This window comes from Malania oleifera, chromosome 13, assembly GCF_029873635.1.
Source record: "Malania oleifera isolate guangnan ecotype guangnan chromosome 13, ASM2987363v1, whole genome shotgun sequence".
NCBI lineage: Eukaryota > Viridiplantae > Streptophyta > Magnoliopsida > Santalales > Ximeniaceae > Malania > Malania oleifera.
In genome coordinates, this window is record NC_080429.1 from 22,525,863 (window position 1) to 22,540,690 (window position 14,828).

At 33.4% G+C, this 14,828-nt stretch overlaps 1 protein-coding gene across 1 annotated transcript in view; it reads right to left on the bottom strand.

Annotated features, from left to right (window-relative positions):
• Positions 1-13,924, bottom strand: part of LOC131146595 (autophagy-related protein 3) — a 30,940-nt gene extending 17,016 nt beyond the window's left edge. The window contains exons 1-4 of the mRNA XM_058096272.1: positions 13,524-13,924; positions 11,756-11,826; positions 7,439-7,555; positions 7,199-7,362 (exon numbers count right to left, since the gene is read on the bottom strand). Coding sequence (XP_057952255.1) covers positions 7,199-7,362; positions 7,439-7,555; positions 11,756-11,826; positions 13,524-13,684 — 513 coding nt within the window. The 5' untranslated portion in view covers positions 13,685-13,924. The remainder of the gene's footprint in view (positions 1-7,198; positions 7,363-7,438; positions 7,556-11,755; positions 11,827-13,523) is intronic.
• Between the last annotated feature and the right edge of the window lie 904 nt (positions 13,925-14,828).

Genomic DNA, 14,828 nt, shown 5'->3' on the forward strand with positions numbered 1-14,828 from the left:
TGGTTTTTTTATCCTTCAAGGGTAAATTCTTCTTGCAAATCTTTCTGTGAATTTTTGACTAGTTCTGACTCTTCCTTTCCTCTCCACAAATCAATTTGGAAGGGCAAAGTCCCCCCTAAAATCAAGGCTTTTCTCAGGTTGGTTGCACTTAACAGAATCAATACCAATAACTTTTTGCAGACTAGGAGACCTTTGAAAGCTCCCTCTCCAGATGTTTGTGTGCTTTGCTCTAACAGTTTGGAATCTGCATTGCATCTTTTTATTTGGTTTGTTCAGAGAATGTAGGTTTGTCCAGACTCCAGAGATAGTGGGGGATTTTTTGGCAGTTTCTTTTGTTGGTTTTGGCAGGAAAAAGGAAAGGAGCACTCTGGAAATGTGCTTTCTTTGCAGTATTTTGGGGGCTGTGGATGGATGCAATGCACAGCATATTTTTTTTGGGAAAAAGTTGTCATTTCTGCTGGTTTGGGAGAAGATTGATTTTATGACTTCTCTTTGGTGTGTGGATCATGGGAAAGGGGGTGAGCTTTTTGGCTATTCAGTGCAATTGGTGATATTTGTTGGATTTTCGAGTGCACTTGGTTTTTTGTTTTGTTCACTTTGCTTTTTAGTTTTCTTCTTTGTTTTTATCTGGATTATCCTGAATTTTAGTAAGGAGATGCCTTATTCTCCTGGCTGAATTTTAATGAACTTGTTCTTCTGCTATCAAAGAAAAAAAAAAGGTTCAAAAGCAGGATATAAGAATCATGCATGCATATAATGACCAGTTAGTGTATGCTGCTGTAATTTGAAATCCATTCCCTCCTGTGTCCACCCCCAACAACTATCCCCCTTCTTTCTCCTCCCCCTTCTCTCTCTTCTCACCTCATGCTTCTAAATGTGCTTAATGAACAAAAAAATCTCAAATTTGAGTCAAACTTTTAAATTTTTCCCTAAACAATTTCAATTACTGCAATTCAATTCCAAAATATTTTCATTTGTTGCAACATTCAAGGCTTCAAAAGTACAGAATTTAACATTTGGTTGACAATTTTTATTTCATTTTCTGAAAATGATGGAAATCGGTAGTAAAAATTTAGGAATTATTTTATGAACTTTAGAAACTGTAATACTTAATAGACACTAATGCAAGATTTAGAACTAAAATAATGAAAATAAAATGCACCACCACCAAGTATGTGGTGCATAAGGTGCAATATCTATAATACAATAATATGCAAATACAGCTTTTTTTTCTAATGTAAAAAGCCAAATAAAATGTAGCTAATATCTAAATTCAATTTTGCATAAAATTTTAAAAGCTTGAAAGTTATCATTTGCATCCTTCTCCTGATAGACTTTATTTCAATAAAATATAACATTTATCAAAAAGAGAAACTTCAATTGTAAGTGTTGAATCTCAAATTTCAATTTCAAGCAAAATTCACTCAAATTTTCAAAAAAAAATCCAAATTCTGAGATTTTGATAAATTTCGAATGATTTGTGGAAATTTCAACAGAAATTTTATAAGACTAGAATTGACTGCCGTTTTGATTTTGAGGGTGGTGGAAACAAAAAAGTTTGACAATTCTGTGGAAATTTAGGATTATTGTTAGATACTAGTATTTATGTTAGACATGCTCATTTATGTAGTCTTGTTAAGCTTACATGTCAGCATAATATAAAACGTGGCAGTGGAAGATTCTTCTTCTTCTTGAAGGGGAGAATCCAGGAATGGCAGGATAACAATAGGCACCCTCATAATCAGATTTTCAAGTAATAAATTTAATATGAGATTTAAAAATGATGAACTCTAAAACAAAAGAAAATGAAACCCTATTCATTCAAATAAATAAAAAAGTCAATCCAGGACAAATTCATAACTCCAATGAGAAGTCCAACAACGCATACCTTCAGACAGTGTATGCAGCCGAGGCTGCCCAGCTGGTATTGCAGACATAAAACAAAAACAGATCATTTTATTTATCCTCTTCTCTCACACCAAATGTTGCTGTAGCATCAGGCTACAGCTATCAACAGCGACAGAAAATAGAACATACAGAGCTTTGTTTTGTTTTTGGAAGAAGTAATTAAGAGATGTTGGAGTATTTATAGGACAAATTCACAGCTAGAAACATTTTCCACCTCATATGCACTTTTAATTGGTTCATGTTTGATGCATATTGCAGTATAGGCAACAATGAAGGTGGCTGGTGCAGGCAACTACAGGGAAAAAGGGGACGGAGATGTCCAAGTTGGAGCTATCCGACTTCTGTATGTGCATGGCTACATTCAATTGTGGATGGTTTTTTGACAGAAAAACAAGGAACCAAAAATTAATAAATGAGGAAGGAGCCACAACTCATAAGTTTGCATCATTTCCAGTGCTGCAAGTTTGCATTTATCATAATCAAATTTTTCACCTGCTCATCACAGCGATAAGGTGATAAGGTGCCAATAGCCTCCGCCATATGGCCCACAAAAATGATGTGTACTAAACCAACCCACAAGGCATGTCAATTAAGGCATTATGAATGGACAATAGCTTAGAAAAAACAAGGGACAAAGATTCCAACAAAACCTCACCCGCCCAATCATCCTCCCAAAACGAATGAGATCTTTGCTTCCAACTTGGAACCGAGTAAGAGGAGAAGAAATGAGTGACTTAGCATGGGAAGCATCACCACTATCTTTAGTATCCCAACTATTCCAATGTAAACCATACTTGCATCTATGACCTTGTGCCACAAGGAGTCAACCTCCAAGGCATAACCATTTCCTCTTTCTTGATCTCTAATGGGGATAATTTCTCTTGGTATTTCCATTTTCAAGTCTGGATAAGGGGGTGCAGGAGCTCTTGCATTTGTTGTGTTTGTTTCTGGAATCTTTCTTTGAGTTTTTGATCCACAAGAACATGGCCTTTTGCTTCATTATGGTTTTCAGAAGGCCAAATTCCCCTGTAAAGTTAAGTCTGTTCATCTGATTGGTTGTTCTTAATAGTTTTAACACCAAAAATCTACTGCAGAGTTGCCTTCAAAGACTTTTTCTCTGCATGTGTGCATCCATTGCTTTGATAGTTCTGAATCTGCCTCTCATTTGTTCTTGTATCATTCTTTCTTATGGAGAATATGGAACAAGTTGTTTGGTGTATCTAGGAAAATCTGGATTTGCCCAGACTAATGGTGTATCTGCTGGATATTTCTTTTAGAGGATTTGGTAGGAGTAAAGATGGGTCAGCCTTGTGGGGAGATGCAGGTTATTTGCTGTTTAGAGGGGAATTTGATTCGAATGGAATGCTGAATTCTTTTTATGGGGAAGAAGATTCCACAGCATTTGCCATTGGATAGGATTCAATATATGGCTTCTTTATGGGGCTTTTGCAGCAGGCTGTTTCAAGGGATGTGCTTGGCAGATTTGCAGCGTGATTGGTTGCAGTGTTATTCTAAGTGCAGTATTTTCTCTTTTATTTTCATCTTCTTCAAATGATTCCTTATTCTCCATTTTGTACATTCTTTCTTCTTCTTTTTTCTATCCAAAATAAACAAATAATAATAATAACTACAAAAATTATTTGATCAATAATTTTTCTTAAAAAAATTATAATAATAATAGGTTATAATATTATTTTTGATAATAATCATGATAATTTATAAAAATAATAATGATTTTATTTTATTTTTTTATAACAATAATACTAATGGTAATAATTATTATTGGTATTGAATACCAATGTTTTGGGGAACTCTAGCATTCACAAGGAATCTAAGATGCCTGTGACATAGGATTCCTATACAACAACAACAACAAAACCAAGCCTTAGTCCCACTAAGTGGGGTCGGCTATATGAATCATTTTCCGCCAATTTATGCGATCATGGACCATTTCTTTTGATAGATTCAAGGATATTAAATCCTTACTCACTATCTCCTCCCAAATTATTTTAGGTCTACCCCTACCCCTTCTACTGCCCCCCACAGTAACTAAGTCACTCTTCCTCACAGGTACACTATAAAGCCTACGTTGCAAGTGTCCATACCATCTAAGTCGTCCCTCCCTTATCTTATCTTTTATAGGAGCTACATATAACTTACCACGAATATGTTCATTCCTCAATTTATCTTTCAATGTTATACCACTCATCTATCTAAGCATTCTCATCTCGGTAACTTTTATTTTTTGGATATTATGTTTCTTCGTCGCCCAACATTCCGATCCATATAGCATAACTGGTCTTATAGTTATCCTATAAAACTTCCCTTTCAATTTTAAGGGTATTCTACGATCACATAGCACACTTGAAGCACTTTTCCATTTTACCCAACCTACTTTAACTCTATGCATTATATCATCTTCAATTTCTCCTTCAGCTTGCATAATAGATCCAAGATATCGAAATCTACAAGTGCTATTTATTTCTTCATCATCAAGTTTAACTTTGTCTCCAATATTCCTCCTATCATTACTAAAATTACATTTCATATATTCTGTTTTATTTCTACTTATCCTAAAGCCTCTAGATTCCAAAGTTTCTCTCCATAATTCTAACTCAGCATCTACTCCGTCCCTAGTTTCGTCAATTAATGCAATATCATCTGCAAACAACATACACCATGGAACCTCCTTTTGAATACTCTTAGTCAATTGGTTCATCACTAAAGCAAAAAGATACGGATTCAAAACAGATCCTTGATGTACACCTATGGTAATTGGAAATTCTCTAGTTTCTCCATCTATAGTCCTTACGCTAATCATTACTCCATCGTACATATCCTTAATGACATCGGCATACCTACAACATACACCCTTATTTTCTAAAACCCACCATAGAATTTCCCTAGGTATCCTATCATATGCTTTCTCAAGGTGGGTTTTAGAAAGATAAATAGCTTCTGTAGTAGATCTCCCAGGCATAAAACCAAATTGATTTTCTGAGATTTTCATTTCTAACCTTAATCTTTGTTCAACTACTATTTCCCATAGTTTCATCGTATGACTCATAAGTTTAATTACACGATAGTTATTACAATTTTGAATATCTCCTTTATTTTTGTATATAGGTATTAAATTACTTTTCCTCCATTCATCTGACATTTTCTTAGTCTTTACAATTGTATTAAATAAATTAGTTAACCATATAATTCTGTTATCACCCAAGCATTTCCAAACTTCAATTGGAATGTTATCTGGTCCCATAGCTTTCAAATTTTTCATCTTTTTTAGTGCAAACTTAACTTCGTCAACTCTAATTTTGCGAATAAATCTTATATTTTTAGTTTTTTCCTCATTTGACAATTCTAAGTTTAAGCCTTCTATTTGGTTTTCGTTAAACAACTTACTAAAGTAATTTCGCTATCTTTCTTTAATATCTCCGTCCTTAACCAAGACAATATCATCCTCACTTTTTATGCATTTTACATTTCCTAAGTCCTTGCTCTTCCTTTCTCTAGCTTTAACAAGTTTAAATATATCTCTTTCAACTTCTTTTGTACCTAATCTATCATACAAACTATTAAATTATCTATATTTAGCTTCACTAACGGCCCTTTTTGCATCTTTTCTTGTCTCCTTATATTTTTCAAAGTTATCTCTGTTTCTATATTTTTACCACGTTTTATACCAAATTCTTTTTGTCTTTATGATTTTTTGTACATCTTTATCCCACCACCAACTTTTTTTGTTATTCGAGAATCTTCCCCTTGATTCACCTAAAATATCTTTTGATATCTTTTTAATAGAGCTAGCTAATCTATTCCAAAGAGTATTTGTATCTATCCCATCCTCTAAGGTCCAATCCCCATCTTTGGTCATTTTATCTTTAAATTTTATTATATTTTCTCCTTTTAGGTTCCACCATCTAGTTCTCCTACATTGGTTTATTTTATCCCTTTTCTTCCATTTTTTAATACATATATCTAACACTAAGACTCTATGTTGTGTGGTTAGGCTTTCACCTGGAATAGCTTTACAATCCTTGCATGATAAACGATCTACCCTCCTAGTTAAAAAAAAAATCTATTTGACTTCTATTTTATCCACTTTTAAAGGTTATTAAGTGTTCTTCTCTCTTCTTAAAGCAAGTATTCATTATACTAAAATCATATGACATAGCAAAGTCTAAGATCATCTCCCCAGACTCATTTTTGTCTTCATATCCATATCCTCTATGTATCCTCTCGTAATTTTTATTATCTCTTCCAACGTGTCCTTTCAGATCTCCTCCTATAAATATTTTCTCAGTCCCTGGTATGCCTTGTATAATACTATCCATATCTTCCCAAAATTGTCTCTTAAGATTTTCTACTAAGCCAACTTGAGGAGCATAAGCACTAATGATATTTATTATCTCTTGTCCTAATACCATCTTGATTTTTATAATTCTATCTCTTACTTTAGTTGCATCCACAACGCTATCTTTTAAGTTTTTATCTATAATAATGCCGACTCCATTCTTATGTTTTTCTTTTCCAATGTACCAAAGTTTAATTCCTGATTTATCCATTTCTCTAACTTTCTCCCCCACCCACTTAGTTTCTTGAAGGCAAATTACATTAATTCTTCTTCTAATCATTGTATCCACAATTTCCATGCTTTTACCCATAAGTGTCCCTATATTCCAAGTTGCTAATCTAATCCTAGTTTCCTGAGTTACCAAAAATAGGTTCCAGAGACCACATTTCCAGGAATCCTACAGGATAGCCTGAGCCAAATGCAGCATGCCCCTTAGGGTCTGTATAAAAAGACAGCTGCTACGAGGTTGTGTGGTCTTCAGAGGTTTGATGCACTTGGTTGGAGAGGAATGAGGAATGCACTGATCACTCATGAGTCTGTTTCTTTCTCTTCATCTGAATAGGAGAATCATTTTTTCAGCTTCCCTGTGCATTTCTGCATCTGGAGTTTTCATGGGAGTGTACTTCCCTACTTCCATCATGCCCAGGGAGCCCTCTTGGCCAGATATATTTGTAATTGTAGTCTTCTTATTCTCATTTTCTTTTCTTTTTGTCTTTACAGGAGGATGACTTATCCTCCTTCTACCTTCCTCTTCTCCTAATAAAATTCCTTCTTTTATATATAAAAAAGAAAAAAAGTTCCGAAGGAGGATACATTAAATGAACCACATTGAAAACTTAATAGAATGAAAAAATAAAACAAATTTGAAAATCTATTGTCTATCAAGCAATACTTACATCAACCAAAAGAACAGTATACAAATTAAATACTCACTGGATCTGTTTCAACAAGGTTGTCAGATTCTGTGTACTCTTCCATGTCCGGAATATCATCCTCCTCCTCGCCCCCAAAATATGAAGAAATAGAACGAATATTATTGTTCTTGCTGATTTCTAAGGTCTCCATTGATGGCAAGTTCTCCTCATCACATTTGGTTTCTGGAGAAGATACAGAGCATAAAGTGATAGAGGTACCCCCAAATTCAAACCAATTCCATTCCAATAATTCACATACCTTTTGGTTTTCCATGAGTTGCTAGCCAGCCATCATTATCTTCATTATCAAGAAGAACTTCACCTCCAGCAGCTTCGTATTCTTCTTCCACAGACACAGCTCTCCGTAAACAAGGAACTAAAATAGGAGTTCAAAATTTTTTTATGACTTAAGTTCAGATGGTACATAAAGACCAAAAGAAAATATAAAGTGTTTAAAAACCCAGCATAGGTATAAAAATGGGAAAAGAAGTTTTGTGAGAACAAAAAAGATTCATATTATATTGAACTCTTCTTCGTCAACTACATCTAACTTACAGTAAAGCCGCAGTATAATTTTGATAAATTTATGCAACTTAAATTATAATATTGTATTCAAACCAGCTAGAGATGTCAGTAGTTGTGGTGCATGTGGCACAATATTTAACCTCAACTTCATAAAATAAACCAAATAATAATATCGTACTCAAACCAACTAGAGCCGTGAGTAGTTGTGGTGCATGTGGCACACAATTTAACCTCAACTTCACAAAATAAACCAAATAAAAAAAAAAATGATACCTTCAAACATTAAACCACACTAACAACAATTGACAATTATGTTTCCTCTTAATACCATCAACAAACACATACCAATGTGTAGGTTTTATTCTAAATGAATCTTAAAATTGCAATTTGTTAGCTCTTAGGTAAACTAGTATGTCAATTATCAAATAAGAACATTTTAGTTACACTATATCGGTTTTTTTTTTTTTTTTCATGGAAGTAATTTTGTGGTGCAAACTATTTTTAGATTAGTTTATAATAATTTGACTAGTCAAGCACATTATGAAGACGAAAATTGATTTTTAAACTAAAAATCACTTGACAACAAAAGCTGGTTGTCAAAGCTTTCCTCAAAAGTTGTTTTAGAACAAAGATTACTTTTCAAGCCCCTTGGTGCCCTTTTAATGAATATATAATATTTTAAAAAAAAGTTTTCTCTTTTCGTTTTTATACAAAAAAGAAACATGTTATCAAAACACATTTGTCTATGTTGCCAATTTTTTGTTTTTTCTATCAGTTTTCTTTTTCTTTTTTTTTTCAGGTTTTAGGGGTTTCAACCAAAATAATTGACTATCCATAGTTAATTTTTGTGATGAAACCATTCATTTTATACATAATTTTTAATTAAAATTAAAATTAAATGACAATATGAATTTAAAATATAATTAAAATAAAATATTCCAAAATTTCCAAAATTTTTTAAAAATAATAAAATCCATTTAAAAAATATTTTAACTATTTTTAACCTATCATGTACAATAAGATTGTTTAGAATTATGAAATACAATAATTACATAAAATAATTATAATAATTTTATTTTTATTATAAGATTTTTAATTTTTATTCTTTTGTACTCCTATTATTTTGAGCATATTTTTAAAATTTTTATTTGATTCAAGAACAAAAATGAGCATCTGTTCAATCAAGCAATTAACATGTTTTAGCTTTAGAAATATTAACCAAACAAGTAGCTCATTTTCAGTTTTTAGTTTCTGGTTTTTTGCTTTTGTTTGAGATTTTCACTTTCATAATTTTTAACAGTGATGTCAAACAGCACCTAAATTATTGCATGCTATCTCAGAAGTAATTTAATACTCAAATCATTTTAAATTAAAAGCTGCCACAAACAGTCCCATAGCAAACTTGGACCAATTCTTGTAAAACAAAATATATTTATAACTTATATAAACCAATTTCAATTGAAGTATATCTTGGGTAACCTTATGACATTCCCACCGACAAGCTTCTACCCATTTTTTTTCCTGAATTTCATCTTAGATCATCATTTTGCAAAAAAAAATAACAGAAATACTATTCACTTGCAGGTTGCAACCATACTGCACATGAGAGAAGTTACTGGTGCTTTGCTAGTTTTGTTTACAACATCATTAGGACAAGGGTCTGCAACACTTTGGGCAATTATGGGAAGGCAGGAGGAGAAGCAAATGAGGTTTGTGGCTATTGCAAACAAGTTGTTCAATCTTGCAATGGAAAGAGAGGCTAGAGACACATTTCACATCTCTGCCTTCTCTGAGAGGAGCAACAAGAGGATTTCTCTTTACATGAAGATGGAAGAACATAGGTGGCTGTTGCAGACATAGAATGTGCTTCTGCAAAATAAGGGAGGGGAATTTTTGTTTAGGAATGTTCGAAGGAAAGATTGAATGTTGATTTTCACACATAGAGAGATGATGGCGATATCCCTGAGGGGCTTTGAATCTAAAACGCAGACAAGAATCTTTGACAATCTGAAGGAGCTAGGAAGTGTTGCAGTGTCAAAAAAGGTGGGGAAAAAGGATAAGGTCATTTGCAGCAACGCCTCATCGGATGACCGTGGTGATTCAAAAAAGACGGGGAAAGAAAAAGTTGTGATCCCATGGAGCAAAAGAAGCCAAAACTGATGATAAACTTTTCAATTGCAGGCAGTTTCCTGAGATGTAGCTCTCATTAAAAAGCAGAGATAATCTTCAGGAATCTGATTGAAGCTTATGCATCTAGGAAACCAAATACGTCAACTTCAAAGCAAGCATGAAGGCAATGCGTGCTTAACAAGTGAGGAATGGTGCAAATACAAGGCCTTGGTATAGTGAAAGAGTCCTTTGTCAAATTGGATCTCTACTTGTTGACAAGTTATTAAGGCAATGTTTTACAAAATAAATAAATAAATTTAGTAGAGATTTAAATTATAAACACTGTGAAGCCGGGAAAAGAAGGATTTTTTGCAAAACAAGAATATGAAGATCGAGGAAACAGGTAGAAGTTACCATGGGAAAGGAAAAGGGTAATTTATAATATCCTGGAATTTCAAGAAAGGAGAAGATGGTGAGAAGGAGGATCCCAGTAAAGATGATAAGGGCAAATATGGTAGGGTTTGTTGGCTTTTTTCCCTCATTGAGATGGGTGAATATGCCACATAAAGCTCATTTTCTCATGAATTCAAATAAAATGGGAAGAATGGAAAACTTTGTGCCCAATAAAAGTTATAAATAATAAAGAAAGAAATGGGAAGCTGCTGCAAGAGCAGGCCAGAAAATAAGAGAGCAGGGGGGGAGAAAGGAAGCAGCAGCAGCAGCAGCAGCTGAAGCACCTAAGCTACTGCCTTCTCTCTTCCCTTTCTCCTTTGAGCTCATTTCTTTTTTAGAAAAAGTAACTCTAGAAAAGAGAAACTATAAACAAAAAAAATAAAGCAAGAAACAACTTAGCAGTGATGGACAGGAGGTTGGTTTGAGCCCCGCTCAAATGTTGGGCGGGATGAGCCTGTCACCCCCATGTCCTCACATAGAAGAAATTAATGGAGTCTCGCCAGTAAAAAATGCAAAATATGCAGAGAATCTTTACTGTTCAAGAAAAAGTAATTGTGCTTACAAGATTTATTAGATGGAAAGCCACAAGGAATAGTTTCTCAGCTCTATTAAACTCAAGAATAGAAAGTCTTACCTTGCGTTTGGTTCACAAAATGTCAAGAATAGAAAGTCTTACCTTGCGTTAGGTTCACAAAATGTCTTTTCTCCAAGAATAAATTAGTTACAACAGGTTAGTTATAATTAGTTATGCAAAAAATTATGTTGTTGTCATAAAGCAAATAACAATGTGAAACTTTTTATGAATCCATAATGAGGAATTGACAAGGAATAACCATTCCCACCATGGAAATGTCTATATTTTTTTATTACATGTTGAATGAAATAATAAGGAATAGCTATTACCTACATCCCCAAAATTTTTACTACATCTTATTCCAAGGAATAGATATTTCATGAACCAAACGAACCGATAGTTTCTAAATTCTGTTCAACTCCAAATAGAAGGTTTACCTGAACAGTTAAACATGGACAAGAGTTTTCTACAGTCCAACTTACCAAACAGAAACCAAGGAAAACTTAAAACCAAACACCAAATAACTTTGATACCAAGCAACCTAAATTTGTGTCCCTAAAAAGATGGAATTTCCACTAACACAATATCAATGACAGCATATACTCCACCACTCCTTTGACTAGTGCTGATACATTTAGAATTTATTCAGGTATCCCAAGCCAAATCTAAATTCCAGGCTTGTCCTTATTTGTCACATCCCAACTTGATCTCGTTGTACAAGTAATTTATAAAAGAAGTTTTTTTCCCCATCTTTTTGACAATTTTTTTCTTTGGTTGTGGTTTGGGGGCAAAGGAAGGGCTTATCAATCTAGCCATTCAAAATAGCCATGGCAATCACATAGAACAAATTTCATGTACAATATATATGGAATATTGAAAAACATGCCAAACATGATCCAAGACAATATCATTTACCATTTCTAGTAATCAAAAATTGTTTTTCAGGAGGTAAGTATGGCTTCCTCTTGCCAGGTTCGCCTGATTCCCTGTCCATTATAGATCAAAAAGAGCAATATTTATAAACTCAAACAATAATTTAAAAAACAAAAAGCAAAAAGTTCAGCCTGTTTTTTATGGTAATTGGAAAAAAAAAATACTCTGTATTTTATGGCATGTAAAAAAAAAATGACAGTCCAAAAGCACCTTTTCATATTGGTCAGGTTCTACCAATCAAAACAAGCAAAGTGTTAGCATTCATAATGCTTAAAAGGTCTAATTTGACTTTTTCATTAAAGCTAGATCTTTTGGCCTGCTTCTGATGCCTGCAATATGTGTAGGTAGCAATATGAGGCCATGATTCTAAGTTTCAAGCATCTTGTTGAGTATGCAGCCTAGACCAAAGTGCAGTAGTTTTAAGTTCAAAACAGTTGCTTCAAAACCAAAGGTGCAGCCACACGAGGGAGCAAGCTTTGCCCAGCAAAAACTAAGAAAGGATTGCATAAAGCTAATCCAGTGCTTGTGTCAGTATGGAGTGAACCACCAAGGATGCTGGGTGCAGGTTGTGGAACTATACCATGATTCCAAATGGATAAAGAGCCTAATTTGACTTATTCCATCAATCCTAGGACTTTAGGCATATTTGCACCAAAACCCACATCTAAAATTGGAGCGTGGCAACTGCCATTCCAAAGAATATACACCATCTGCAATTCACAACAGTTCAATTCTGAATCAATATAACGTTTTTAACGAGAATAATTAAGGTGCAGTCCAGTACCCCCAGTTAAGAGAGTTGAAGGTCTTCTTGAACTAAAAAAACGATGCTTTTAAGAAAGAGTGGGTCAAAACTGCCAATTAAGTAATGTCCTTAAGTCTTAACATACACACAATACCATAAACCATTCCATGGGAGAGTTTAAGAAAATGTAGATCAGTGGGTCACTAAAAATTGAAATTTTAACGTACTATGATCATAAAATTAACATTTCTTAAACATAAATAATAAATCCATAAACTTAATCCATTACTAATCAAGCTAAAAGCCTCTTTGGTATGGCACCTTCAAACCTTTTGATAAAGTTTCAATTATGCATCCAATAAGTAAATATGTAAATGATAAACTGATAAAAGTTAATGAAAAATCAAACAAAATGGGGACTGAGTTAACTTGGCTTTGGGAAAGGATAAGACATTTGGCTTCTCTTTGGGCTTTTGCAGCGGGGTATTTCAAGGGAACTTGATTTGCGGGCCTCAAGCGGGATTAGCAGGCTTATTAATTGGACTTTTCTTTTTTATTTGGCTTTTATTTCATTGTAGGAGGGTTTTTTATCGTTCGTTTTGCATATTCTTCTCCCATCTAATATCTGGCGGTATTTAGTTTAATTGTATTACTGTTATATAATCTAGCATAGTATTATTTGTCTCCTCTGACCTAGGAAAACATCTGTACAAAAACTTGGGTTGGGGAAAGAAGGGTCGGGGAAGGCGGATGGACACTCCCCTTGTGTACCCAAATATTAAAAAGCATACTCCATCTTCATAGCTTAATACACGGAAAAACCTTTCAATGGGCCAAATGGAAGGAAACTGGCGAGGACAAGACAATACCATCAGTGAGAAAAAGTCTTCAAAACCCAATAACAAACTAAAATTTAATGAATTTTCAGCTACCCAGAAACCAGCTTTACAATCCATCGATACGACTACTGATCAAAATCGAAGACCCGCAAAATTAGAAAATTACCAGGACCAGGTGGGGCATTTGGAGACGAGATTGTCGCCGGCTATGACGAACTCGCTGACACTAAGAACGCCCTTTTCTTTGAACGCAGACACTGTGCGAGGCCCAGTGATCCTCTCCACCGTGCCCTTGAAAGCTTCGTGGAGCCTCTGAGACAAAACCATCTTCTTCGAAACCCAGAGTACGCGAGAGAGCGAGCGAGAGAGAGAGAGAGAGAGAGAGAGAGAGAGAGAGAGAGAGCTGTTGCAGAGAAACACAGGAATCAATCGAGATCTGGGAGAGCAATCGGACAGATATAATGAAATTGCGTGCTCGTTACAAATTTCAAACTAGCCGAAACTCATAATCGTCTTTGCCAATTTCCATTCATAAGATTATGAATCATTAAATAACAAGCTATGGGCACGCACTGTGCGTGCGCAGCACTCTATTTTTAATTTTTTTTAATTATAAAATAATAATAATAATATAAAATTTAATAATATAAAAACATTTTAATAGTTATAAAAAGTTAAAAGAGTATTTTTAACTAATTATAAATAATTATGTAAATAAATTTAATATTATGTTAAGTATATTTTGAGATAATTATGTGTATTTAAAAAAAAATTTAAAATAATCATTAATAGACAGATAAATTTAACATTTTTAAAAGACAATCCCAAAAAGAAAATTCTTTTATAGTAATTGTAGATATAATATAAAATTTTAATAATTTAATAAAAATGTACTCTCCAAGAAAATAATAGTACAACAAAAAAGGTGATAATACTTAAAAATTTACCTAAAATTTTCACTTGATTTCTATTATTATTGTTTTCTTATATTTTGCGTTGAATATAATAATATGAGTTAGAGAATTTTTTTAGATGTACGAGTTTTATATAGTTTTACCTTATTTCATTTTATTTGTAAGAATTATTATTTTGCGAATTATACATAACTTTAGAAGTTGAGTTTTAAAAAATTAATTAAAAACGAAAAACATCATTTTGAGAGGTTATTCTACATTAGTCCAAATAAGTTTTTTATGATTTTAGTAGTCTGTAAAAATTGTCTTTTCCTTATAGCAACATAATATATGATTAGATATTTTAGTTGACTTCTTTTAACCTAATAATATCACATTATCTTCTTCGATTTTAGATGTTGTGCTTAATTTTTTTTTGGGATATTGCATTAATCAACTAACTTCTTCATCTATGAATTTCATTAGGAAGCCCGTATAATTCTTCCCTAGTAGAGTAATGCATGACTATTTAAGTGGTAATATCAATGTATTTTCTTATACTTTTTTTATTTTAACGA